Here is a 26575-nt window from a genome sequence, read left to right as displayed (position 1 = left end):
TTATTGTAACATTCGAGATGCGCCTTACACTTAACTTGTGCAGCGCGATATAATTTTATTGCTGTAATAATTTAAAAGGCGCTTTTAAATCTAATCTTGTTTGTTTTGTTATTTAAACAATAAAATATACAAATTTACTTCATAAAGCTCTTACAAACAACACAGTATATCAGTGTGAACAATATTAATTATTTCTTTATAATATTATAAAAAATCACTTATAAAAGTAGGTTTATAATATTCAATAGTCTATAATTCTCACTTTGCAAAGGAGTAGGAGGACGAGTACGTCTCTATGAGGAAAATATTAATAATTTGCGTTTCAAAGTTCAAAGCATTTTCTCTTTACATTTTGCGAGCATTATTTCTTTACCCACAACAGTATCAACTTCTTTCCAATTAAATCGAGCGTTGAAACTACAAATATATCAATATCGCACAAATACAGTTTGTATTTTTCCTTATTTATATTTGGAAATAAAATTTTGATTATCGGAATACATTACGAATATTTTTCCCGTTCCTTTTCGTTTAATCATATTTTAAATTAATTTGCTTTGCATTAATTCATTTTTGACGAAATTTTTTTGTTCTCGTCAATCATTCTAGTCAAACAAATGTTTGATTGTTAAAATTACAAATAAATAAATTGTGTGAAAAAAAAAAAACGATCAGACTTACATTTCGTTGGCTTTCTATAATTATTTTGTACGTTTTCCTTATTTAAGCGAAGGTACATGATTTCAATATGTATAATATTTTCTATATATAACATAATCTATTTTTATATTATATTTATTAAATGTGCTTCCTGTAACAACCTTACTATTTAGATATTATTATTATTATTGACACTTTATTGCACCCAAACTTAAAACTAAAAATTACAATTTTTAAACAAAAAAAAAAAGTTGCATGAGGTGCAACAGGCGGCCTTATCGCTAAGCAGCGATCTCTTCCAGGCAACCTTTGGGCAGAGGATCATAATATTTATAAATGGGAAGGGTACAAGCCAATATAGATATTCACTTTTTATATATAGAAATAAAATATATTTCACTTATTAAATCTAAATGCTAAAATATTTGTATGTTCAGTCAGGGAAGTGTATTGAGCATTTCATATCGATACAAAAACAACAAACGTACAAAAAATTATGGCACTTTATGACATTAAAAACGATATCTATAAAAATAATATTTGTCAAGTTTACAATAAATTATAACTTAAACTTAACTTAGAGTATAATAGAGGGTCATGTGATGATGTTCAAGAATTAGAATCAATAGAATAAAGTAATACGATAATATGTAAATAGAAGCTATTGTTGATTGAAATTTTGAAGAGTTCGAAGCTTTTTTATAAATATTTTTTTATATTTGCCGCGAAGGCAAATGTCTCCACTCCATGGTGGTAAGTGGCAGTCATGTAGCTGTAAATTAAACTGATTCGGTCCTGTTTTTCCTTTTAGATAATCTCTCAGCCTCTTCCACGGTGTCTGGTAGAGGAACGTTGATTGTTTCGGGGAGAGAGAAGACCAGGACACTTGCGACTAAAGCGAGACTACCGAAGAAAATCGCCGGCAGATTGTCGTAGTACAACGTCTGTGGATGTATATTTAATGTACAAAAAATATATTTCTAATGTGAAAATAAAAAAAAAGCCGAGATTGCACAGTGGTAAGAACGCGTGAATCTTAACTGATGATCGTGGGTTCAAACCCGGGCAAGCACCACTGAATTTTCATGTGCTTAATTTTTGATTATAATTCATCTCGAGCTTTACGGTGAAGGAAAACTTCATACTGCCTAATTTCACTGAAATTCCGCCACATGTGTATTCCACCAAGCCGTAATGGAGCAGCGTGGTGGAATAAGCTTTTAGCCTTTTAACATTCGGATTTAACATTAGGTTACAGCCTGTGAATGACAGGCTGTAACTTTACTTTAACTTTAATGAAAAAATAATTAAATGGACTTAAAGAATAGTAGTAAAGATTGATAAAATTATTAAAAAAAAATAAGTACTCGCTGCAAATAACCCACATCTGGGCAAACGGTTTTATGAATCGGCTAAGTTTCTCAACTACCAGTAGACTAGAATTGTGTGATGTTTTTCAACACAGGTATAGTTACTGCACGAGGTTTACCTTTAGCATCGATATCGAATTTTGGAAATGGAGAAATTTTACAAATAGCAAATGGAATACTTTGACTTTCAAATAAAATCTTCGTTTTCTGTTCTGAAAAAAATAATACTTACAAGTAAAGGCGTAAGCGGAGCTAAAGTTGATCCAACTCTTCCTAAAGATGAACAAACTGCGAGCAGAGACTGTCTAACGTTGGTAGGGAAAACTTCAGACACGTAGATGTACACAGAACTGTAGGATACTGTGATGGAGAATTTTCCAGATAGGTACAATACGAGGGAAAACCACTTTTGATCTGTGATAAGAAATAAATTTCTTTTTTATATAACATTAGCTTAATACTAATTAAATTTTATTCCTTAATAACGTATTTTCAAGGTCCATATTTCAGAATAAAAGGATGACAAATGTAAAATTCAAATGAATTAATTTCCTATCAACTTCAATCTCCGTGTTATAGCAAATTTTATTACATGACACACAAAAAAGTCTTGAATAAAATCCATCATATAAAATCTTATTCCGTATAAACCCACTCAAAACACAGTAAAACTCGTACCCGCCTCTAGCAATCTTATATTTTATTGCCATTAAAATTGCAATATCAGACCTACATCAAAACGTTTCCACCTTCATTCATTTATTCATGCAATGTTTGTCAAACAAGTACTTTCAGCGGAAAAGTCATTACATTTTATCTATAAATGTAAGGAAAAGACACATTTCAATGGGCGGCGGATGCCGAAATCGGCTTAACTTGAATATTCCATCAATTCAGGCTGTTGAGCAAACATCGATCACTAAATAAACAGAAACACCGCAAAATTCCGGCGTCCAAACTTGAGGCGTCGTCAATTTAGCGTAAACAGTTTTGAGGATTATCAAGTCGGCTTTTGTTTGCGTCAAATCGTGCTTGGATGAGATTGGGAGAGATATTCGTATCTTTGTTAAGACGATAATATGATTTTGCTATCTATGAAAGTATATTTTGAAAATGATTTGGAGCGCCAAATTACCTCTCTCAAACCATTTCGATACTAATATTGTCATGAAAAAATTATCGAAAGAAAGATTTTCATCGGTATTAAGTTTGTGCTAATAGTGTAATTATATATTTATATTATTAATAAAACTTACCTTTGGGCAAAAATGACAAGCTTATGCACAGACACGCACTCAAAACGTATGTAATGATAAGCACTTTTTTTCTTCCAAATCGGTCTAGCACTAACAAACACACAATATTCGCTGGTATTTCCACAAAAGCCACTAGCATAAAGTTCACATATTTGTTGCCAGCTAAAGAAACCGAGTTTATAGATAGTCCATAATACACGAAAGTACACGTTATCCATAGAAACGAACAGATAGCAACTCTTTTCCTAATTATACTAGATTTGATCACTTTCATAAAATTCGAAGGTTCTTTTTCAACACTCACGTCGTTCGCTTGATTGTCTTTACTTTTTTCTATTTCATTTTCAGGTACATTCAACTTTTCGAGCTCATATAATGGGGATAAAACTTCATCTGATAATTTGACTTTGTTCATTTTCGCTGCTTTCTTAATGATCGCGGCGGCTTCTTGGTGACGTCCTTTGCTGAGCAGCCATCTAATGCTTTCATTTAGAAGCCAGTAATATGAGACGACAAAAAGTGCCGGGGTGTAGATAAGTCTTAATAGATATCTCCAGCTTTGAAGCCACCAGGAAAAAGAGGCTAGGGACATTAAGCCCATAACGTAGACACCGTTTATTAAAGTATTACCAAAAACTCTGCCTTTAGGTCCGACTAATTCCATAGCTGAAACAAAATATATATATTATCTATATAAGTATGTATTTACAAAAGCAAAGTAGTATATGTAGTATATCAGTCTGGTTTCCATAGTACAAGCTCTGCTTAGTTTGGGATCAGATGGCCGTGTGTGAATAATGTCCCAGGATATTATTATTATATTATAGAAATCTATTGTAGTTTATTGCTTTTTAAACACCATAACTTTTGAACTTACCAATAACAAATGCAGTACTGTATGCACCAGCACCTAAACCAGCTTCTAGAAATTCGAATACAAGCATCATTACATAGCTAGTTGAGAATGATCTCAAAAATCCAAATAAACCATTCATGAGAGAAGCGATTGACAATGCAAGTTTTCTACCATACTTGTCTGATATAATTCCTGTGAGAGGTAGTGATACAAAAAGACCTGCGTTATGAACCGTCCCTATAAGGGTTCTTTTCCAATTTTGACAGCCCAGGTTGAACTGGAAAGAAAGTTCATGTTGAATCGGAGATGGACTTTGTATAATGATGTTAATAAATAGTATTTGTATTTCAAAATAAATTAATTTAATTATTTCATGAAATAATCTGTAATTTCAATAAGATTCCAAAAAAATAATTACGTCAGTAATGCTCTGGTATTAAGTTGTGTATTATTTAATTCCATATCTGAGAATAAATATGGCCTCTTTAAAAGTATTACAGCTTTTTGCGAAATCGTTAGACGATGTCGTCGAATTAACCCAATTTTGGCAGTCAGATAATGAGGAGTCTTATCGCCACGCCTTCGCCACGCGTGTGTAACATTTAGACGGCACGCGCGTCATGTATCATACGATAAATTATTATTTCTAGTATCTTCGTGTGATATTGTCACTCACTGTATGTAGCTGTGTGATAGATTTATTACTTAATCTTGGAACAATTAAAGTACCATATATCATCAAATGTAAATAAGCGTTTAATTTATATACCATTTAGTGTTTATTATACTAGATTTGTAAATGTTTTTTTATATGCTTTTTATAGTTTCAAATTGCACACTCATTTGCACCTAAAACATCTGATCAAATTTTCAATTAAAGAAGTTTTATTTGTCTAAGAGAAATGATTGACGGGTTTGAATGAAATAAAGGAGAATTTGTTTTTTAACTTTACAGCGAATCAATCATGAACTGACTGATAATGTTATCAAAACTTAACTTGAAGAGTGTTATTGTACTTATCTATATCGTAATTAAATATATACAGTCAATAATAAAGAAAACTATGTTTTGGCTATCTTTATAACAATTTTATATTTACTATTTCAGTCGTCCAATTTATAAGACCAATATAGTAAGATTAGTAATAAAAAAAAAAAAACTTAAATATATATATAATACTGTAGGTGTTACTTACGTCTTTGACTACAGAATATTCTTCGCTATAAACATATTCATGGCATTTCACGACCACAGATCTGTTGAAGTCATCTATCTTGCAAGTATCAATACTGTTTGTTGCGGCCTGATACATCTTACATTTTGAAAGTCCATTCTTTCCCTGTGGGATTGCGTATTCTAACCAGTCACTGTCGTTCAGGCCTTCGCATTGTGGGATGTTGCACCTAAAACGATAATTTCAGAAAGTAAATTAAAGCGTCTACGTTTAATTTAACTTTTGTTCACGTGGTAGAGAAATGGTAGCCGGAACGGATATCACGTTTCGATTAACAAATGTATTACTCGTTAGTGTGAAGTATTACATAGCTTCTTATCGATTATTTACGTCTAATAATCATATACAATAAATTTCACATTGACAGTTTCTGTTCTACCTTACATCCCTGAGAGAACGGAAGAAGATTTTTTTATAAGCAAGGTGGCTGGCAGCAGGTTGGAGATTGAGAGCTGAAGATCGAGCTCAGTGGCGTGCCATTGGAAAGACCTATGTCCAGCAGTGGACGAGAAAAAGATGATAATGAATGATGTTGATTTCTTTTTTTTATATTCGCCGGGAGGGAAAGTGGCTCTACTCCACCTGATGGTAAGTAGTAGTAGAGTCCAAACGCGACGACGGCCAGTACAGACGGGAAAAACGTACTGCACTAGCCGCCTCCGCCTTGCCGGCCCGCAAGATGCCTCTTCACGCCTCGTTTGAAGGAATCCGGGTTGTAGGACGAGGGGAACACGTGAGCTGGTAAGGAATTCCATTTTTTGAAAGTGCGACAAAGAAAGGAGTTGACAAATTTCTTTGTGCGCGATGGAATTGATGTTACCAAAAACTCTGTAAAGTTTTATTTTTCTGTTAGCACAGGCGACAAAGACGGATACCAAAATAGGCAATTTTGGTATCCGTCTTTTGTCTTCCATCAGACTAATCACATAACGTTATTTCTTATCATATATTTTTGTCGTTATAATTTACTCGTTTATCTTATGCTTATGAACTTGATATAACAATCAATCAATCAATCAACAGCCAATCGTTGTCCACTGCTGAACATAGGCCTCTCCCAAGGTGAATTTATATTTAAAAAAAAATATATATTTAATTACGATATAGATAAGTACAATAACACTCTTCAAGTTAAGTTTTGATAACATTATCGGTCAGTTCATGATTGATTCGCTTGATATATATATTTCTTAAATTAAAAAATTCTGTATTTAAATTTGGGCATTGGTGTTCGTTCAAGTTTTTTAATCAGATAATAAGAAATATGTTTAGTGTTTTTATAATACGTTCAAAGTTATACAAACGAAAATAGACTCAATTGTTAGAACAATCTAATCTAAACAGAAGAATTCCAACCGAGGCAAGCTGAAGTGGTTAAAAACATCGTGAGGAAACTTGAATTTTCAGACGAAATTCTACCATAAGGGCGCACGCTACGCATAGGAGCATCATGGTGGAATAAGCTTAAATCCTTCTCCTCTAAAGGACCTTAGCTCAACAGTGAATCCTATTTCCGAAAATGATCTTTGCTTATAACTATTCAATTCAATTATTTTTGATTCATAAATTCGATAGATTGATTGGTTATTTCTGTTATACTGTCAATATCAATAAACTATTGATATGTGTTTTAGATTGGCTCGCTAGAACTCATAAGCCTCTGGCAATACATATATAATCCTATTAATAAATAATCGAATTTTAAATAATAATATTGAAATAATAGTTTTGAAATCAAAATTGTGTTGCTTTAAGTTAATTCCGTAAATAAAACATGTTTTGTTTCGACTTTCGAATACGTCCAATATAATTAATATCATCCGTGGTTACATATTTTATTATATGGTTTATTTATGATACACAGTTACTGAAAATGGTAATACAGTATTGATTTAGTAAGTACTAATGGTAATACAGTATTGATTTAGTAAGTACTAATATAAAGCCACATAAGATTAGAATTATGGCTATGTGAACTTGGCACCCGACTTTTGAAAATTGAATTTTTTCTTTTTGATTCTTATAGATATTCGTATGTAGTTAATTGTAGTAAATATTTTTCGTTTGTAGTAGCTCTAAAAAAAATTGGAGGACATCGAAAAAAACTCACCTCTTGGTTTCGTCGATACTCAAAATGAATAATGGATTCTTGAAGAGAATCGTTTGTAGTTAATTGTAGTGAAAAAAAAATCGTTTGTAGTTGAAGCAAAAATAAAAATAAAAATTACCTAAAAAAAAAATTTTTTTTTAAAACTTTTAAACAAGTTTTTTTCTTTCTCAAAACAAATACGAACGATAATGAGATATACCAAGTTACTATAAACGAAATGACCGTTACTGCAAAAGCAGAGAAGGTACTACAAACGAAATTAACGCTACTACAGAGGGAAAGAAGTTACTACAAACGAAATTAACGCTACTATAAACGAAAAGAAGGTACTTCGTAAGTAGGTAAGGTTGAATTTGTAAAAAAATTGTTTATAGTATAACTATAACTACTTATATAGAATAGCCGAGTGTTTGGTGACAGTTTCGAGTGTTACTTTTGTTCGTGACTGTGCATCTTGGATTTTTTTATATATCAATGGTTTTAGGTAACTTGTTAAACGGCAGTACAGCCGAACTCAAAACATACTTTATCTATCTATACATATAATTATAGTGACTTGTCAAAACTGATTCATCAACGAAGAGCCCAAACCACAGGGGTTAGAAACTTGAAATTTTGGCAGTTGATACATTTTATGATGTAAGCACCCACTAAGGATGGATTTTTGGAAATTGAACCTCTAAAGGGGTAAAATAAGTGATGAAAGGTTGTATGGAAACCCATCATTTTCAAAGACAAAAGCATGAAGTAGCGTTAATTTCGTTTGTAGTAAACTCTTCGTTTGTAGTACCTTCTTTTCGTTTGTAGTAGCGTTAATTTCGTTTGTAGTAACTTCTTTCCCTCTGTAGTAGCGTTAATTTCGTTTGTAGTACCTTCTCTTCGTTTGTAGTAACGGTCATTTCGTTTATAGTAACTTGGTATATCTCATTATCGTTCGTATTTGTTTTGAGAAAGAAAAAAAACTTGCTTAGAAGTTTTAAAAAAAAATTTTTTTTACGTAATTTTTTTTTTTATTTTTTGCTTCAACTACAAACGATTTCTTTTTTCACTACAATCAACTACAAACGATTTCTTTTTTCACTAAAATCAACTACAAACGATCACTTCAAGAATCCACTATTCATTTTGAGTGTCGACAAAACCGGGGGATGACTTTTTTTTGATATCCTCCAATTTTTTTTTAGAGCTACTACAAATGAAAAAAAAATTATATTATGTGTATCTTTTTTTAATTGACAAATAAAATGTCAATGTTTTATTGCCATTACTTATGCTTGATTTAAGGACAATCCTATGTGCTTGTTTCCCGGTATAAGAGAAGAAATATTCAAAGCGAAATATTATAGAAAATTAAAGAAAACGTAAATGAAATTAATCATAATCAAAATAACCATTTTTTTTTAATGTTACAGGTAGGTTTACGGAAAAATGGGCCACCTGATGTCACCACCGCCCATAGCCATTGACGATGTAAGAAATAGTATTCCTTACATTACCACTGCACTACCAACCTTGGGAACCAAGATGTTATGTCCCTTGTGCAGTTACACTGGCTCACTCATCCTTCAAACTAGAACTCAACAATACTAAGTATTGCTGTTTAGCGGTAGAATATCTGATGAGTGGGTGCTAACTACCCAGACGGGTGTACACAAAACTCTACCACCTAATAAAATGTTCGAAACATGGTTTGAAACATTTCCTCAAAACTTTCAGGACACGTCGATATAACCCAATCACGTTTGAAGATGTATATCCACTTTGCAATAAATTCGAGTCCAGTAGGATTGCATGCAAATCTATCGTCACATATCTCCCGACCGATCGTAATTCTATACAGGGAAAAGACCTACCGATTAGGATTACGGGTCGAGATGAAATTTTTATGGTATACGATGTTCTTGTATTGTAATGTGATTTTTATCAAACATATAAGCCAGATCAAACCAGTGCTTGGGTTTGACCTGTAGTGGATTTTTTTAAGAACTCACTTCGTATCTCACGCGTGAAATGTTGAAAACTTCTCACTCTGATACGCTATTTGGAAGCGTGTTTCGAAGCGGAAGCGGAAAATTATAGCGGATGTTAACTAGTGTGAGTGATTAATAATTGTAAGTCCAAAGTTCACTACATACTAAACAGAAACAAAAAATAGAAGCAAAATAGTAAACAGACTATAAGTAATAGTAATAGTAAGCAAAGAAGAAACTCAAAGTAATTTATTTAAAAAAAAAAATGCTATAAAATTTGTATTATTTATACGAACTGCAAAAGGTTCAAAATTATCTAAAGGTATCGTTTTCAAGGATATTTCAGAAAACTATTTTATAACAATCTCTGTATCAGATGATTGTGTGGAACGAAATAACACTAGTGGCGCGTTGCCAAACAATATCACTTGTAACATAATCAAAGTGTATAAAACTTTCAAATTGAATTTCACACGGAAATATCAAAGTTAAAGTTACTGATCAAAGATTACTTAACCCTTATCTGACTGTGGGGTCGTTTTCACCCAAAAATTTCTAATATTGACAAAGCCCCAAAGTAAAGAGAGATTAAATTAATTAATTAATATGCAACCGTTAATTATTCTGTAAGAACGAACCAATGGAAACCACAGAATACGATCCTGAAATACAGAAAGTGATATGCGACATTGATTATAATAATATATAATTTTAATCTAAAAAACTCGTTCGTAAATTATGTAAAAAATTGCTTTTTTTTTTAATGTTAAATATATGTTATCAATATTGTGAATGTAAATCTATATATGAAGATGTCTATGAAGATATAGTTTTTTAATTATCATCTACTAAGCATTTTATCTCTATCATTATACTAATGGATAAGTCGGATGCACTTGTCCTTCGTGCGTAGTGTCATCGATCATATCTACTATGATCTTCAATCTTTTATTAAGACTAATCAAGTTTCCATAGGATTTAAACATAAATTTCGGCCAACTGATGGGTAGTGGTCATCAACGCCCATAGACATGGATTGTAAGAAATGTTAACCATTGCTTACATCGCCAATGCGCCACCAACCTTGAGAACTAAGATGTTATGTCCCTTGTGCCTGTTACACTGGCTCACTCACCCTTCAAACCGGAACACAACAATACCAAGTACTGCTGTTTTTCGATAGAATATCTGATATATTGTATAGTGTAGTTCTTATTCCGTAAATGATATCAGTTGAGTTTAAATTACATAGTGGTTAGATATATGTTGTTTGTGAACACGTGACACATATATAATGTATATCAAAATAATAAGTAGAAAAACATATTACTCACTTGAAGTATTAAAATTACTGGAGTTTTCCCGCACTGTAATTCATAATGATATGAGAACGTGACTAAAATATAAAAAAATGGTAACCAGTAAATCATAATAGTTATAAGTCGGCGAGAGTCTGTTCAATGATTTAGACTATAGAATTTGAGACGAGAGTGATAGCAGACTTTTGATGCTGACACTGGCGGAACGTCAAATGTACAGCCATATATCGTGGTTGGACGACATCGACGGATCGCCGTTAATTTTAATTACGTTTGGATTATTCTTTGGTTTTGAATTATAACATAAGATGGATTTACCTAATGTATCTACTGATATATATAAAATATTATATATAATATTTTTCATACAATTTTTCAGCATTGTTTGTAACGAATGGTTTGTATGGTTATAAATCGGATTGCTATATACAAATAAACAAATGCCGCTTTCCGGTCATCACGTTATACGGATAAATATTTCAATTTATACTAAATTTTATATTCTTCTGGTAGTGATTGATATATGAGATTTAAATATCGTGGTATCTTATATAGGTTTTTTAATAGATTTATTTTTTATTGTTAAACGGAACTGATATATATTTTTTAAAACGATCTGTTGCTTAATAAAAAAAATATAATCAAACTATAACAAACATTTAATATTGATAATCTTATTGGAGATCATTAAATATTATAAAACAAAGACAGCGTCTGTTTGTCTGTCTGTGTGTCTGAATACGATATAAAAACTGCCGAATAGATTTTTATACAGTTTTCACTAAATTGAAATATGACGATTTTTGAAGATGTCGGAAAATATGTCGACTGGGAACTTTACTGGCGTGTGTCGCGTTAACCAATAGAGTTATATGTACGATATAAATGCTTTATATGGACCCTTATTTTAACCGTGCGAAGCCGGTAAATAGCTAGTAAATAAGTAATTGATTGATTTTCGGATAACAACATTCAAACATTGGCAATTTGATTGTGAATTCATACTATTTATTTTGGAAACTTATTTACCGTAAACTCGAACTTAAAATATATAGTATTTTTTAGCACGCAGGATATATGTGCTGTATTGGAAAAGAGTAACTTTTGAGTCGGTATCGAATTGGCGGTATCTTATCATTTTTTTAAGTTACAGAATGACAAGTGAGCCATATGCTGGTAAGTGGTCACGAAGCTCATATACTTTCTCATTTTCGAAACTATCAACCAAATATCTTGGGAAGTAAGATGTTATGTCCGTTGTGCCTGCAGTTACACTGGCTCGCTCCCCCTTTAAACTGAAACACATCAAAACTAATTATTGCTTCTTGTCGGTAGAAAATATGTTGAGTGGGGTGGTAATGAACACGGTAGCATGCGCGAGCGATCCCGTGGCGCTCCTCGTTACGACGGAAAGGATACCTCCCCCACTGTTCTCGTGGGAGAAACGCGTAATGCGTTTATCCAGCGTTAAAAAAAGGTGGTAAATGAATATTAGAAAGTGCTAGTAATTTTCTGAATTTAATAATTCGACTGGATATATAAAATAAACACTTAAACATCAGACGGTGCACCTTATAATAATTCTTAATGTACATTTGAATACAACGAAGTTCTTATTTTTAATTTTTAAATCCTTTTACTTTGATATCTTACTATGGAAATTAATTTCAAGCATTTGTTTCAGTAAAGCCGACAAAGATTTAAAAGGTTCCGTTGGTCTAGTCAGATGAGAGTAGCAATTATAGTTGAACAAAGGATCGCCGGACTAATTGTGCGCCATCCAGGTCGAATGATTAAGAGCCTTGATTTTTAATCTCTTTTAGTATGGCGTAACAGAATATTATAAGAAGTAACTTAAAATGTAGCCTATTGAATGATTGTCTCGTTGATCTAAGCACCGGCCGATGAAAAGTTATTGTGTTTGTCAGTCGAGATTTCTCAGTAGCCTGGAGTCTGGAAATTAACACTGTTTCCTGTGCCTCGGAAAACACGTGAAGCTGTTGATTGTGCGCCTGAATTATTTCCGGTCGTGTGGTATGGCTGTCCTATAAAAAAATCGAATATTTTTTTGAATCAAAAACAGGATCTGTGGCTTTATAAGCTAGTAACTAGACTAAATACACAGGAACGGTTCGACAAAAATTGCCGTAGTGGCACTTAATAGTGACGAAAATTTTAGAATAGTGACGCACGGTCGTAATAATTAGTCACTACAGTAATCCGATAATTTATACGAACAACAAGGCTTAACGCCTTCAATCTCGTTCATTCATTCAAAAATATTAATAATTTTCAATTTTAGAAAGAAAAGTATGGATGAATTGTTCGGAGCTATAAGAGCGTATCTGTGATTCCATTATTAATTTTCCATGTGTATTAATTTTGATAAACTATAGTTAGAGAGCTGATACAATTAATATCAGTCGAGGTTTCATGATTGATTGTAGACATTAGAACAGTTGTAAGTGATGTTATCTGTAATCTATTCGCCGTCAAACGCGGTTACTTGCTTTCTGAGTAATTGCATTAATTTTAAAGCGGAGATAAATTCATTTAGTTCCTTGTTTGGCTTTATTAAGATTATGTATGAAATTATGTTATAATCCCTATTATATTGTATGATGTCAAGTTATAAAGGCAGGAATTATGTGTTCAAAATTTATAATTTATTTAATTTATTTCATAAATAATTAAAAACTTATTAAATTTTTATCAAACATATTGATATTTATCGAAATTGAAAACTTACACAATAATTTAGCGCAAGATGGACGCTATTTATTTATCTTCTAGAATAGATTTTAATTCGTATGTTCTCGATTTGTTTTTACTACGAAAAAGGAACAAAAACGAATCAATCAATCAATCAACAGCCAATCGTTGTCCACTGCTGAACATAGGCCTCTCCCAAGGTGCGCCAAAGCTCCCTGTCCTCCGCCTTCCGCATCCAGTTGGTGCCCGCCACCTTCTTAAGGTCGTCGGTCCACCTGGCTGGAGTGCGACCTACGCTGCGCTTGCCGATTCGCGGTCGCCACTCTAGGACTCGTCTGCTCCAACGGCCATCGGGACTACGACATACGTGACCAGCCCACTGCCACTTCAGCCTGCTAATTTTGCAAGCTATGTCGGTGACTCCGGTTCTTTTCCGGATAATCTCATTTCTGATCTTATCCTTCAAAGATACTCCGAGCATAGCTCGCTCCATAGCACGCTGAGCGACTTTGAATTTGTGGACTAGTCCCGCAGTTAGTGTCCACGTTTCGGCACCGTATGTCATGGCAGGTAAGACGCATTGGTTGAAGACTTTCGTCTTCAAACATTGCGGTATAGACGACTTTAGGACTTGACGAAGGTTGCCAAATGCTGCCCATCCCAAGCGAATTCTTCGATCGGCTTCCTTCTCGAAGTTGTTCCTACCGACTTGTATTATCTGTCCTAGGTAGGTATATTCACTAACAACTTCGAGAGGTTTCCCCTCGACGTATATCGGTCCCGGCACGACATGCCTATTGAACATGACCTTGGTCTTGTCCAAGTTCATACCGAGACCGACACACCGGGAAGACTCGCCTAGGCTACGCAGCATTTCGGTGAGTTGTTCCAGCGACTCTGCTATGATGACGATATCGTCGGCAAATCGAAGGTGTGAGATGTACTCGCCGTTTACATTGACTCCATACATAGTCCAATCCAGCGTTTTGAAAAAATCTTCCAACGCGTTGGTGAACAGTTTCGGGGATATTACATCCCCCTGTCTCACCCCTCTGCGCAGTTGGATCGCCTTCGTCTTACAGTCCTGGATGTGGAACGTCATTGTAGCGGCGTTGTACAGACATCTCAGTACCTCGATATATCTCCAATCGATATGACATCTCTGCAATGAGTCGAGCACTGCCCAGGTTTCGATGGAGTCGAAGGCTTTCTCGTAGTCCACGAATGCCATACACAGCGGCTGATTGTACTCTTCGGTCTTCTGCACAATCTGCCGAACAGTATGGATGTGGTCCACGGTGCTGTAGCCTGATCGAAAGCCGGCTTGCTCTGGGGGCTGGAACTCGTCAAGTCGTCTGGCGAGACGGTTCGTGACGACTCTTGAGAACAGCTTATACACGTGACTCAGGAGGGAGATTGGTCTGTAGTTTTTCAAGAGGGTTTTATCACCTTTCTTGAAAAACAGTACCACCTCACTCCCGCTCCACGTTTCCGGGGTCTTGCCATGTTGGATGACGGAATTAAAGAGGCTTGCTAGCTCTTTCAGGACCGGAGTCCCGCCTGCCTTAAGCAACTCTGTTGTGATTCCGTCATCTCCCGGAGCTTTGTTGTTTTTAAGCTGTTCTAGAGCCGCCCTAATCTCTCCTTGGTCAACGACCGGGAGCTCCTCGGAGTAATGGCGCATAAGAGGGGCGCGCTGGTCATCAATACTGATTCCCACGGGTTTATCCGATCTTGAAGAGAACAACTGCCCATAAAACCTCTCTACTTCTCCGATAATCTCAGGCCTAGAGGTAACGACCCCACCATTTTCAGTTTTAAGTTTTGTCAGACGCGGCCTCCCAAACTTGCGAGCGAACACTTTCGATCCCCGATTTTGCTCAATCGCAGCCTTGATGGCACGGGTATTGGAGCGTCGGAGATCGCGTCGCGTCAGCGTTTTTATTGTTCGGTTTAAGGCCTTATCTGACAAAAACGATGGTAGTTCTCGTCGTTTTCTCATGAGCTCGAGTGTCTCAGCAGAGAGTTTTGGTGCGTTGTCTCTTCTCTGTGGCGGAAAACACTTGCGGGATGTGTTTTGCAGTATTTTGACCAGCGTGTCGGTTCTCTCATCAATGCTGCTTATGGTTTCCAACGCGGTGAATTGATTTTGAAGTTCCATTTGGAACTTTTCGGAGCCTTGAGCAGCTTGGAGCATGGTAGGTCGGAGAGTAGACCTCATCATTCTCGATCTTTCGGCTTTTAAATTGATATTTAGAGTGCCTCGAACCAAGCGGTGATCACTTCCGGTATTAAACTTGTTGATCACTGAAACATCTCTAAATATGTGCCTTTTATTCGAAATGATAAAGTCTATCTCGTTCCTTGTCACGTTATCGGGGCTTCGCCAGGTCCACCTCCTCTGAGGCTTTTTTTGAAAGAAAGAATTCATCAAAAAAAGCCCCTGCGCTTCGAGAAAGTTTACCAGCATTTGCCCCCTGTGATTTCTGCAGCCCAAGCCGTAAGGTCCGACTTTCGATTCACCGCTATCTTGTACTCCCACTTTAGCATTAAAGTCTCCCATAACAACATTGTAGTGGGCCCTCGAGGTGTCGTTGAGGGCCTTTGCGATGTCCTCGTACATCGCTTCGACCACATCATCAGAGTATGTCGAAGTTGGCGCATATACCTGTACAACCTTCAGGGAGTACCTGTCGGAAAGTTTTAGGACAAGGTACGCTACCCGGTTCGACACACTACTGATTTCCACAATGCTGCTAATGAGATCCTTTTTGACTAGAAAACCGACACCACCCTGGGAGAGGTTATCACCTTCGCGGAAGTAGAGTAAGTTACCGGACTCTAGAGTTATCGTGTCCTCCCCCTGTCTTCGGACTTCAGATAACCCCAGTATATGCCAGTTTATATGACTTAACTCTACTTCTAATTCGGCGAGGTGATGGTCCAGCCTCATCGAGCGTCCATTATACGTTGCCATTTTCAGTCGTTTTATACGGTAGCCTGCCGTGAACCGGTGATTCTTAGCACCCCCTGCCCTGCCGATACCGCGACCGCTACCTTGGTCGGGCCTAGCGGGCTTGCCGGTAACTGGGGGCCTTTTTTTGGGCGCATCTGCCATTAAGGGAGGGGTTTGCCCATACTCGCCGCGCTGGGCAGGCGTGTTGGCGAGCGCAGTAGGGGGTAAGATGTTTATGGGAGGGGGGACGCTGCTGCCCATCCCCCCTTTTCCCCGTCCCTCAGTCGCCTCTTACGACACCCACGGGATGAGATTGGGGGAGTACTATTCTAAGCCGGTACTCCACGGCACGAAAACGAATACAAGTAAAAAAATATAACTATTTGAAATTAATTTGACGTTTTTCTTTGCGTAAACTCTCACAAGTTCACAATGCCACGATTTGAAAATAGAAGACAGGGCGCTCCCGAAACGAGTGAACTGAATCTGAAGAAAGCGACAAGAAAATTCATTTTCGTGTACAGGACCGTTGGTATAGACCAGGTAGACTTTGAGGGGCTAGTGGATGGATACATTATTTGTTAATCATTGCTAGTCATACAATCTATATAATTAAAACCTTTATAAGATTGTTTGATGGTTGTGTCAAATGGGGACATATAAGACGAAGATTGTACGATGAAAAATTATCAGGGTAATTGAGATTAAAAAAGAATTAACGTAATTAAATAATTTTAAGTATGCTATAGAAAGAAAAGGGCAACGTGTCAGATGTCTAAAAGAACAAGACAAAATAGAGGTAATTAAAAAAAACACAGATCGAATGACAAAGTTTCGGGATCAAGAAATTTAATAGATAAAATACTTTTTTGCAATCCGATCGAATTTAAATATCCATTAACGACGACGGCAGCGGCTTTGTTTCTGTTCTTTATGAAACAAATTTCTGCTACAATGCGGATTCTTGGATCATCACCCGAGACATGCAAGAAATTTGAATTTTCTTTCTCATATATATCATAGAAACTCAGTGGTATTAGCTGAAGTTTGAATCAATCTTTCTCGGCTTTTTGAGACTGAAAATTTTGGTATTTACAATGTAAAATTGTGGAACTTTTTGGAAACATAACACTCACACAATTACATTTTAGTGTGTACACAGGTCTACACAAAAAAAAACCATAAAAGCGATTCGTCAAAATTACAACTTCCTTACAAACATCTAATGTATTGAAACAATAATTTCAACATAGGAAAAAGTAGCTGATTTGTTATTTTTTTTTTATTTCCAAGAACGTCTGACTTCAAAGAAGATACGTGTGAAAAACTCACGGTTCTTAAATTAGCAACGACGCTTAAGGAATGTAGAGCGAGTTTTATGTCAAAAAAAACTACGTATTTTTATTTTTCAAAGCTTAGTAAAAATATAATCACAGCCAATTATACAATCTTTATAAGGAAAGATTCTTTCTAAGATTTTTATATTATTATAAAATTCTATTCTATATTTTATAAGATTTTTTTACAATGTTTTTGGATGTTTGTGTTATATGGGCACTGAGTATAAAATGAAGATTACATAATGAAAATGTATCATGTGTTTCAAACAAAAAAACGAAATATATATATAATTAGTTTGACGAATGATATGGAAAGTAAGGGAGAACGCATCAGATAAATATTTTTGAATATTTCCGCTTACGGTTGAAACTAGCCAGAATTTTAATTATTCCCCCGCTAAAACATTCTAAAATAGATTTTTAGATCGTTAAAATATGTAAAAAATAACTGTGCAAAGCATTTATCTATATTTTGTTAAAATGCAAAAACTAGTAACCATTTGATGATAAGAAAAGCTTGAGGCTTATGGGGTTACATTTTCTTTCCGTGAAAAACCATATCTCTAGTCGAATGTCACTCACACTTCAAACATAATAGGATTCTTAAATCAGCCACTGCTGTACGGAAAAAAAGTGATATGGCTTTGTGTTAATTATCATATTATAGTTAGAAGAACTATATTCTTCAGATTAATTTGTCAAATATGGGTAATGCGAAAATAGATAATACAATACTGACGCTTTTTGTGAATAAAAAAAAAACTTAAAATTGATATCGCGTCGCGAGAGAGGCCAGTATGGAACGAGCGGGTGAAATCTGAAATTTTGCTAGTTTTAGGCGAGCTCTTAAGGAACATTCTGAATTTGAATTCTGAATGTTAAAATACATAAATGTGCCAACTTTTGTGACGATCGGTCAAACACGTAGTCTATTAAACTCAAACAGGTATACCAATCCATTTTTATACAAACATTATACAAATGTATATATGTTTTACTTTACGATGTGGTTCAGCTTAGTGTCCACTGTGCCAGATGGGTTCGTGTCTATAAAATTCACTGTACGAAGACAACTGGTTTTCTTGAACCAATTTATCAATGTGACGAAGGTTAATCATTAGAACGCGTGGATTACAGTTCTCTAGAGCACCTTCTATTAGACATGTAGACAGATTCAGGTTTAACGCAGCTTTGTTGAAGTCTCTAGACGATATCACGGGAGAAGCTCATTTAAGTGTTGCTTAAAGATATATAAATATAAGATTATATATATAGTTAAAAAATTAGGAAAATATATTAAATATCCGTTACCTTTATTCATTCAATTTCGTTCTTGTAATTAGTATATTTAATTTTATAATTGTGTAAGCTCATGTATGTTACTTTGAATAAATAATGTTTGTATTTTAAAAATATACATTACATAACTATTGCAATAAATTTATATTTTATATGTGATTCGAATTTTAACGGCAATTATATTTGAACTGGAAGCTAACAAATTACGCCGTGATAACGGCAGATTCAAGTGTATAAAGCAGATAGACATATAAGCGAGAGCCTCGGATACTAAAAATATTAAAATTAATTTTAAAACTTAATAATTGAAGTCCAAACACGTAATCTTGATATGAACCAAGTATATTGAAATGTACTATTACTAAAATTAAATATTTGCAAACTCCAGCGGACAAATTATGCAATCAATCAGAAATTTGTACCCAATATCTGAGAAAATATGAGAAGGAGGACACCCAAAAACTGAAACCATGGTTATTATATCTGACAATAAGTAAAGCAAACTGAAAACCGGGCAGAGTGGACCCTATTAAGACCACAAGATATCAAGATAACCACAAGACAACCACAAGATACCAATGAAGGTATCAGTAGACGAATTTAAACATATATCAATCGAAAAATATTACCAAATTAAAATGTAATCCGTTTCTTGCATGTGCGTTTACATACTGATCCCTTTTAATTGGGAGGATTTCTTGTTAAAACATTAATCAGAAGGAATTACGTGGAATTAAATGTTACGCTGCTACGAGTATGAACGTAGCCGTGAACATTACAAAACAAGAATATATACTACTTTTAAAATTAAAAGTTAATAATAAGTTTTCATCCAATTTATATCTTATTTTATTTAAAATAATTCAATAAGTATATTTCTTTAGACGTGAGTCGATATAGTCCAGTGGGTAGAAGACGGAATTTTAAATCGATGATACCGAGTTAAAAGCCCGTCACGTTGATGATTCATCTCGTGCTCGGTGGTGAATACATCACCAGGGAACCTGCATGTAGCGGATAAAAATCTGTGTTATCTACTAACCCACATTGGAGCAGCGTGGTGTAGTAAACTTTAAAAACCTTTTCAAACAGAAGACATCAGCTCAACAGACATTTACAGGCTGTTACTTTATTTTTTTAATTCTTTAAGGTGATTTTACATTTATTATCTGGAATATATATAGTCACTGTTTACCGTAGTGGTGGTCATGGTGGTATGTCGCAGATGTTCTCGTAATTTCGTTAATTATGCTCCAACTTAGTTCATTTAACTTAGTGTTATGTTCTTAGTTAGACTATCAAAATGTTACTTAACATTTAAGAACCCGTTCAGAAGATCAATATTTTTTTTAAAAAATCGTTTAAATTCGCCCGTTTATTCGTTTACTTTACACATGAAATACGCGTGACTTTTAACTGCCTGTTTATATGCGAATTTATTTAAACGTTTCTTAAGCTCAAACACTATCCATAAAAAACCTAAGCTGCATACCTAGATTTCGGTGATACTTCGTGTTCTATCCAGCGAGATCTCAACACCCAAGTATTTATGACACAACAATGAAATTGTTGTGTCATGTGAATGTATTAAGAAATGCCTGACAAGTTTCGAATTTTTATATTATATATAAAATACAGCTCATCCATAATGTCTTTGTGTTTTCATCAGACGTAGAATACGTTGCTAAAATGTTTATACAGTGTCTTGCGATGTCTTAAGTGGTGTTTGAGTTCCTCCTTAAACGACATCTACTATACAGAACAAACGCTGCGGTGAAAATGGTATATTTTATAGTTCGGTTTTTAATATGGAACATCTCTTGGCACGCTGAACCGAATTCGCTGAATTCGAGCCTTGACGGCAAACGACAACGCTCTCTTATGCCGCCATCTCCACTCTCTATTCCCTTATGAGTGCGACTATAAACTTCGTTGTTGTTGTTCGTTCCTTAATCCTTGATCTTCTGATATATTTTTTCAGAGATCTTTCAAATATAATGTGATGTGTGAAATATAATATGAAGTTCCAATGTAGAAACTTAATATAATTCCTTTCTTATTACGCTGGATTCTATTTATATAATGCCTTATGTTCTGTGGCGCTTGGCAGCAAATGATCGAGGCACTTAGTTTAAAGGACACGTGAAAGAGCTTGCCATATGTGAAACATCAAACGATGTTTTAGCTACTTTATATAAGCCTGGATTCAACGGTGTTGGTCGTTTGTATCTACGAGACTAAGCAAAACATAGATTTCATTAATAATTAAATTAAAAACGTTTTAGATTAATAATTTATTACAAATCACAATATAAATAGTCTATAGTAATTTGTGTTTATAATTCATCTCGTGCTTGTCTAATTTCATTGAAATTCTGCCACATGTGTATTCTACCAACCCGCGTTGGAGCAGCGCGGTGGAATAAGCTCCAAACTTTTCCCTCAAAAGGGAGAGGAGGCCTTAGCCCAGCAGTGGGACATTAACAGGCTGTTACTGTTTTATAGTATATTTGGCATATAGTATAGTATACAAGTGTATCCACAAAAATAGTTGCTGTCTTTATTCTTTCTCTTTTAATCCAATGAGATGGCAATTTCAATACGATCAGGAAAGAGTTCAGATGCAAGACAAACGGACCAAAAAAACACATTGAAATCGGTCCCGCCCTTTATGAGGTTTCAGTGATAGAAGAATTGTACATATATAAATATTTAAAGCTACAATTCCAATGTTGTTATTTAATATTATGAAATATGGATAACATACGAAAAGTTCTCTAACTGGTGCATATTTAAAAAAATAAATAACTCTGAGAATAGATTAATTTTATAAATAAAATACACAGTAACGTATAATACAATAATAATGTTAAATATTGACAAATATAATTATTTGACATTTAGTGTCAACTGTGTAATGTCATACTTGTCATTTATTGTTGTATCAGCGTGTCGAATTTTGCGTATTATTCTTTTCTTTTACGCGCGATACTAAGAAATTACTACATGGTGTAAAATTTGATATAATTGATGATAGGACATCAATATAAAATATGTTATCATAAATCTTGCGATTATAAGCTTAAAGAGATAATTGTGATGTAAATAGAACGGCACGGCTGCATAGCTATATATGACATTTTTTACATAGAAAATATGTTCTAAATGACATAGATATCATCTCTTTATAATCTGGGGCGTATCATTGCGTGTGTCCATTTGTATTTTGTAAAATATTGATTCAAGCGGTGTAAAGTAGAAACGTTTCACGTTTATAATCTTTGACGCATAGTAATACAATATTTTATACGTGTGCGTGCGAGCGTGATTGTGTGTTTGCGTGTCACATACAAGTACGCGATATGTATTTGCCTACTTTAGGGGTTTAATTTTGAAAACAAATAAATATTGTTGCATATTATTATCCCATGAACACACACATTTGTCAATCAATACAACACAACACAACAATACAAATCAATAATATAGTTTTTTTTAAATATGGTAAGCAATCCGAAGAGTATTACCAACCATGTCCAAAGTGTACAACGAGGAGGTGACTGACCTGCGTTCCCACCAATTTCCTAATAAATTAAGATGACATACAAACAGCAAGATATAGACGTTAGATTAAGACGAATACGTAACATTTTCCAGATTAGTTTCCCAACGAATGAACAATATTCCAGCCACTGCAACAATCAAAGCTCCTTTGTAACATCAAGTGCAAGCAATTTCTCATATGAAGTGCTCAGCTGATCTTGCACGCAAAGGATTAAGTCACGTACATTTTAAGGTTCCACAAACAACGAGACTAACAAAGTTATTGTAAATTATTATTTGTGGGGAGTAAAATTTGAATTTTGCGTTGTAGGTATCGCTGTTAAAGTAAAGATTTTATATATATAAATAAGTACCTACATATATAGTTTATTTCGTAATACATAATACGTGTATATATATATAATACATAAAACCCTATTGGTTTACGGGGCGCACAGCTCCAGTCGGAATGTTTGTCAAAATCCTCAACAATCATCGTCATATACCAGCCAATAACACAGAAGCTTAATTAATTATACACCTAAACCTTCATGAAACTAGTAGTCTTTGAGTTTATCGTGTACAGACAGACACACGCAGCGAGAGGGCTTTGTTCTATAAAAGGTAGACATGTATAGTGATTTATTATTGTATAGTATAGTATTTGAAAATAGATGTAATCAAAAATAATTACATTTATATTCCATGTTTTTTTTTGTTTTAAACATCGACAAAGTATATTAATCATCAATTTAAAGAGTAGTAGGGATCTTCTTATTAATTATCTTCTATACCGTACCGTAACAGCCTGTTAATGTCCCACTGCTGGGCTAAAGGCCTCCTCTCCCTTTTTTGAGGAGAAGGTTTGGAGCTTATTTCACCACGCTGCTCCAGTGTGGATTGGTGGATTACACATGTGGCAGAATTTCAGTGAAATTAGACACATGCAGGTTTTCTCACGATGTTTTCCTTCACCGTAAAGCACGATATGAATTACAATCACAAATTAAGCACATGAAAATTCAGTGGTGCTTGCCCGGGTTTGAACCCACGATCATCGGTTAAGATTCTAGCGTTCTTATCACTGGGCCATCTCGGCTTTCTTATTTATAATCTTTGACGCATTATATTCTATGGTGATCTTTATTATGAATTATTTTGACAGAATTATTCGCATAATTATTGATAATCTACAATAAAATATACAGAAGATTTTCGTTAGACGAAGCGTGTCTTAGTTCCCAAGGTTGGTGGCGCATTGGCGAAGTAAGCGATGGTTAACATTTCTTACAATGCCAATGTCTATGGGCTTTGGTGAGCACTTACCACCAGGCGGTCCATATGCTCGTCCTGATGGTTAGTTTTCATCACTGCTCATAGACATTAGCACCCTAAGGAACATTAACCATTACTTTTATCGGCAATACCCCACCAATCTAAGATGTTGTGTCATTTGTGCCTGAATTTACACTGGCTCGCTTCACCCAACCAACCAGAACACAAAACTAAGTGTCGTTGTTTTGCGGTACAAAATGTGAGGTACCAATGCCACAATCAAAGCTTCACATCAAAAGCTTTATCTGTTGTTTGAAATCGCTCAGTTGATTTCTGTGTTCTGTGTGTACAATTCTTAAGGGTATTAAGCACGTCTCACATTTGCAACCGATGCAACTATTTACATATATTAGCATTCGACTCTGCGTCAGTTGTGATCCGTTACGAGTTACAACTACGTCATATAATTCGGAGTTCATGCATAATGTGGATCAATGGAGATTGCTGTACTTGCGGGATTATAATTATAATATTTTATCTTTTTATGTTAGTATAAATTAATAAAATAGTAACTATTGTTTTGCTGTAGGATATCAAAAGTATTTTTTATATGATATATGATAACACACTTCGGAATTGAAACTTCATGTCATTTCATTTTATTGGCAATCTAATAATCAATGTCAAAAAAGGACAAAACATAATTCTGTTGAGTTTCTTTTGCCGGTTCTTCTCAGATCTGACGTCGTGTTATTTATTAGATTATTGACTAGTTACCGTCCGCGGCGTCACCAGCATTTATAGTACCTCCGAGAACATTTTTATTTTTTATTTACAGATAATTTTTATAATAATCAGTCGGTTGAGTAGTTAAGATGTAAAAGCGTAACGAACAAACAAACTTACCATTTAAAGTATTAGTAAGCTTGAATAGATAAGTGGGTGTCTCTTTTATATGTAATTACTTTAGAATCTCGACTTTAATGTTGACAATGAAGTGTTCCTAATTATCCAATTACCTAAAGCTTTTAATCCATATTAACTTGAATACATTTTCTTTTGTATAAATATTTGTTCAAACAAATGTACTTTTGATTATACGTTACAAATTACTGGTCCGGTTTTGATGAAGTCATCTAAAATTATTATCTGACCACGTGATGAACTTTGGCAAAATATACTCAATTTTACATTTATTGTAAGAATTAAGACATAATAAAAGATATTGTTTTTGTTTTATTTACTGCATATATTTAAATTTGGGATTTTATATTATCCGTTTATTTTTTAGTTTACATTTAAAATTTAGCCAAATAGTAATTTTACGCTTGTAATAATTAATAATTATATCATATATAATTAGCGTTAGGTCATACATATATAAAATATGTAAATCGTAATATCAGTCACTTGGAATGATAACAGACGATTATGTCAATAGAATATTATATAAACCATTCATAAACGCCCAATTTCCTTTGATAACTGCTTACTAAAAAGCTGTAGCGAAAGAAGTTCACGCATGCGTATTACAAACAACTTTATAACCTTAAAATTAAGCCTTTTATATCATTTATTTCATTATTATATATTAGTATAGTTGTATTTATATAAAATGATCACTAAATAAGCGGCTACACACGTTTTCTTAAATAAATTATAATATGTTAATTTTTTATAATTTATTAATCTCGAAGACTTTCTTTCTCTTTACTTCTAAAATTCAATAAATATTATATGAAATAGTGTCAGAACTTTTGAGAACTTACCTGTAATTAATATCAGGAGCTTCAAATACAAAAACAGAACCATACATTCCCGCCAAATATATAGGGAATAATAGCAGAGCATAATTCACAATGTTATACTTCCCAAACGGCTTAAGCTCTGCCAAAATAGCGTCCAAACCGAAATCTTTGCCCATTTTTATATTTTCAGTCACTATCAATTTATAAAAATCATTTTTAATAAATTTATCGAAAAATCTCACTACACTCGTAACCCGTCTTTTTCAACATTGACGTTTCTCAGGCATGCGCACAACACTACTCACAAATACTCTTTCATTTCTTAGCGTAATATTCTAATTTTGCGGGAAGAAACTCGTTTTAAATTCAAACAAGATCCCTCAGCTGTTGTTGAAACGTGTATGCGTTCTTCGTTACAAAAATAGTCAAGAAAGTTCCGTTAAAATCATACGAGGTCTTGCGAAAGAGAAACAACTATTGTTATCGCTTATTAAAATTAACAAGTGTGAGCGAGGTAAATATATATTGACAGTTCTACTTTGAACTGATTTTTAATAACGAATATTAATCGTATGTTAATACTCTATAGACGTATGATTTGTTGATTGATAAATATAGTATATCCCTAAATTGCTCAAATATTAAAATTATCAATATTTTAATAAGTTAAAAAAGAGATAAAATTGGTAAATAAATATGGGTACTGTTAAATATGTCCAGCAACGGCTTTTAATTATAAATTCTAAATGTTTTTTACGAAAATAAAAGTACACATTTGTATTTATTTTAATGATAGATTAAAGCAAATGTTAACAAAATTATCTTCTCTTGCATAGTCAATGAATAAATACAAGTGCTTAATAATACATTCATTAAGTAAAAAAAATTAAAACGGTAATCAACGTAATGAAACAATTTGTTTTTAA

At 34.1% G+C, this 26575-nt stretch overlaps 1 protein-coding gene across 1 annotated transcript; it reads right to left on the bottom strand.

The window, feature by feature from the left end:
• Positions 1-26033, bottom strand: LOC126773232 (organic cation transporter protein-like). Its single transcript, XM_050493989.1, has 6 exons — positions 25671-26033; positions 5339-5546; positions 4164-4419; positions 3287-3952; positions 2263-2444; positions 1-1604 (listed from the first exon to the last, which is right to left on the bottom strand). The coding sequence occupies exons 1-6, from the start codon at positions 25823-25825 to the stop codon at positions 1440-1442; spliced, it is 1632 nt and encodes a 543-aa protein (XP_050349946.1). The 5' UTR covers positions 25826-26033; the 3' UTR covers positions 1-1439.
• Between the last annotated feature and the right edge of the window lie 542 nt (positions 26034-26575).

This window comes from Nymphalis io, chromosome 14 (assembly GCF_905147045.1).
Source record: "Nymphalis io chromosome 14, ilAglIoxx1.1, whole genome shotgun sequence".
In the NCBI taxonomy this organism is placed as follows: Eukaryota; Metazoa; Arthropoda; class Insecta; order Lepidoptera; family Nymphalidae; genus Nymphalis; species Nymphalis io.
Note: the sequence above shows the minus strand (reverse complement) of the source record. Positions and strands in the feature narration are given on the sequence as shown.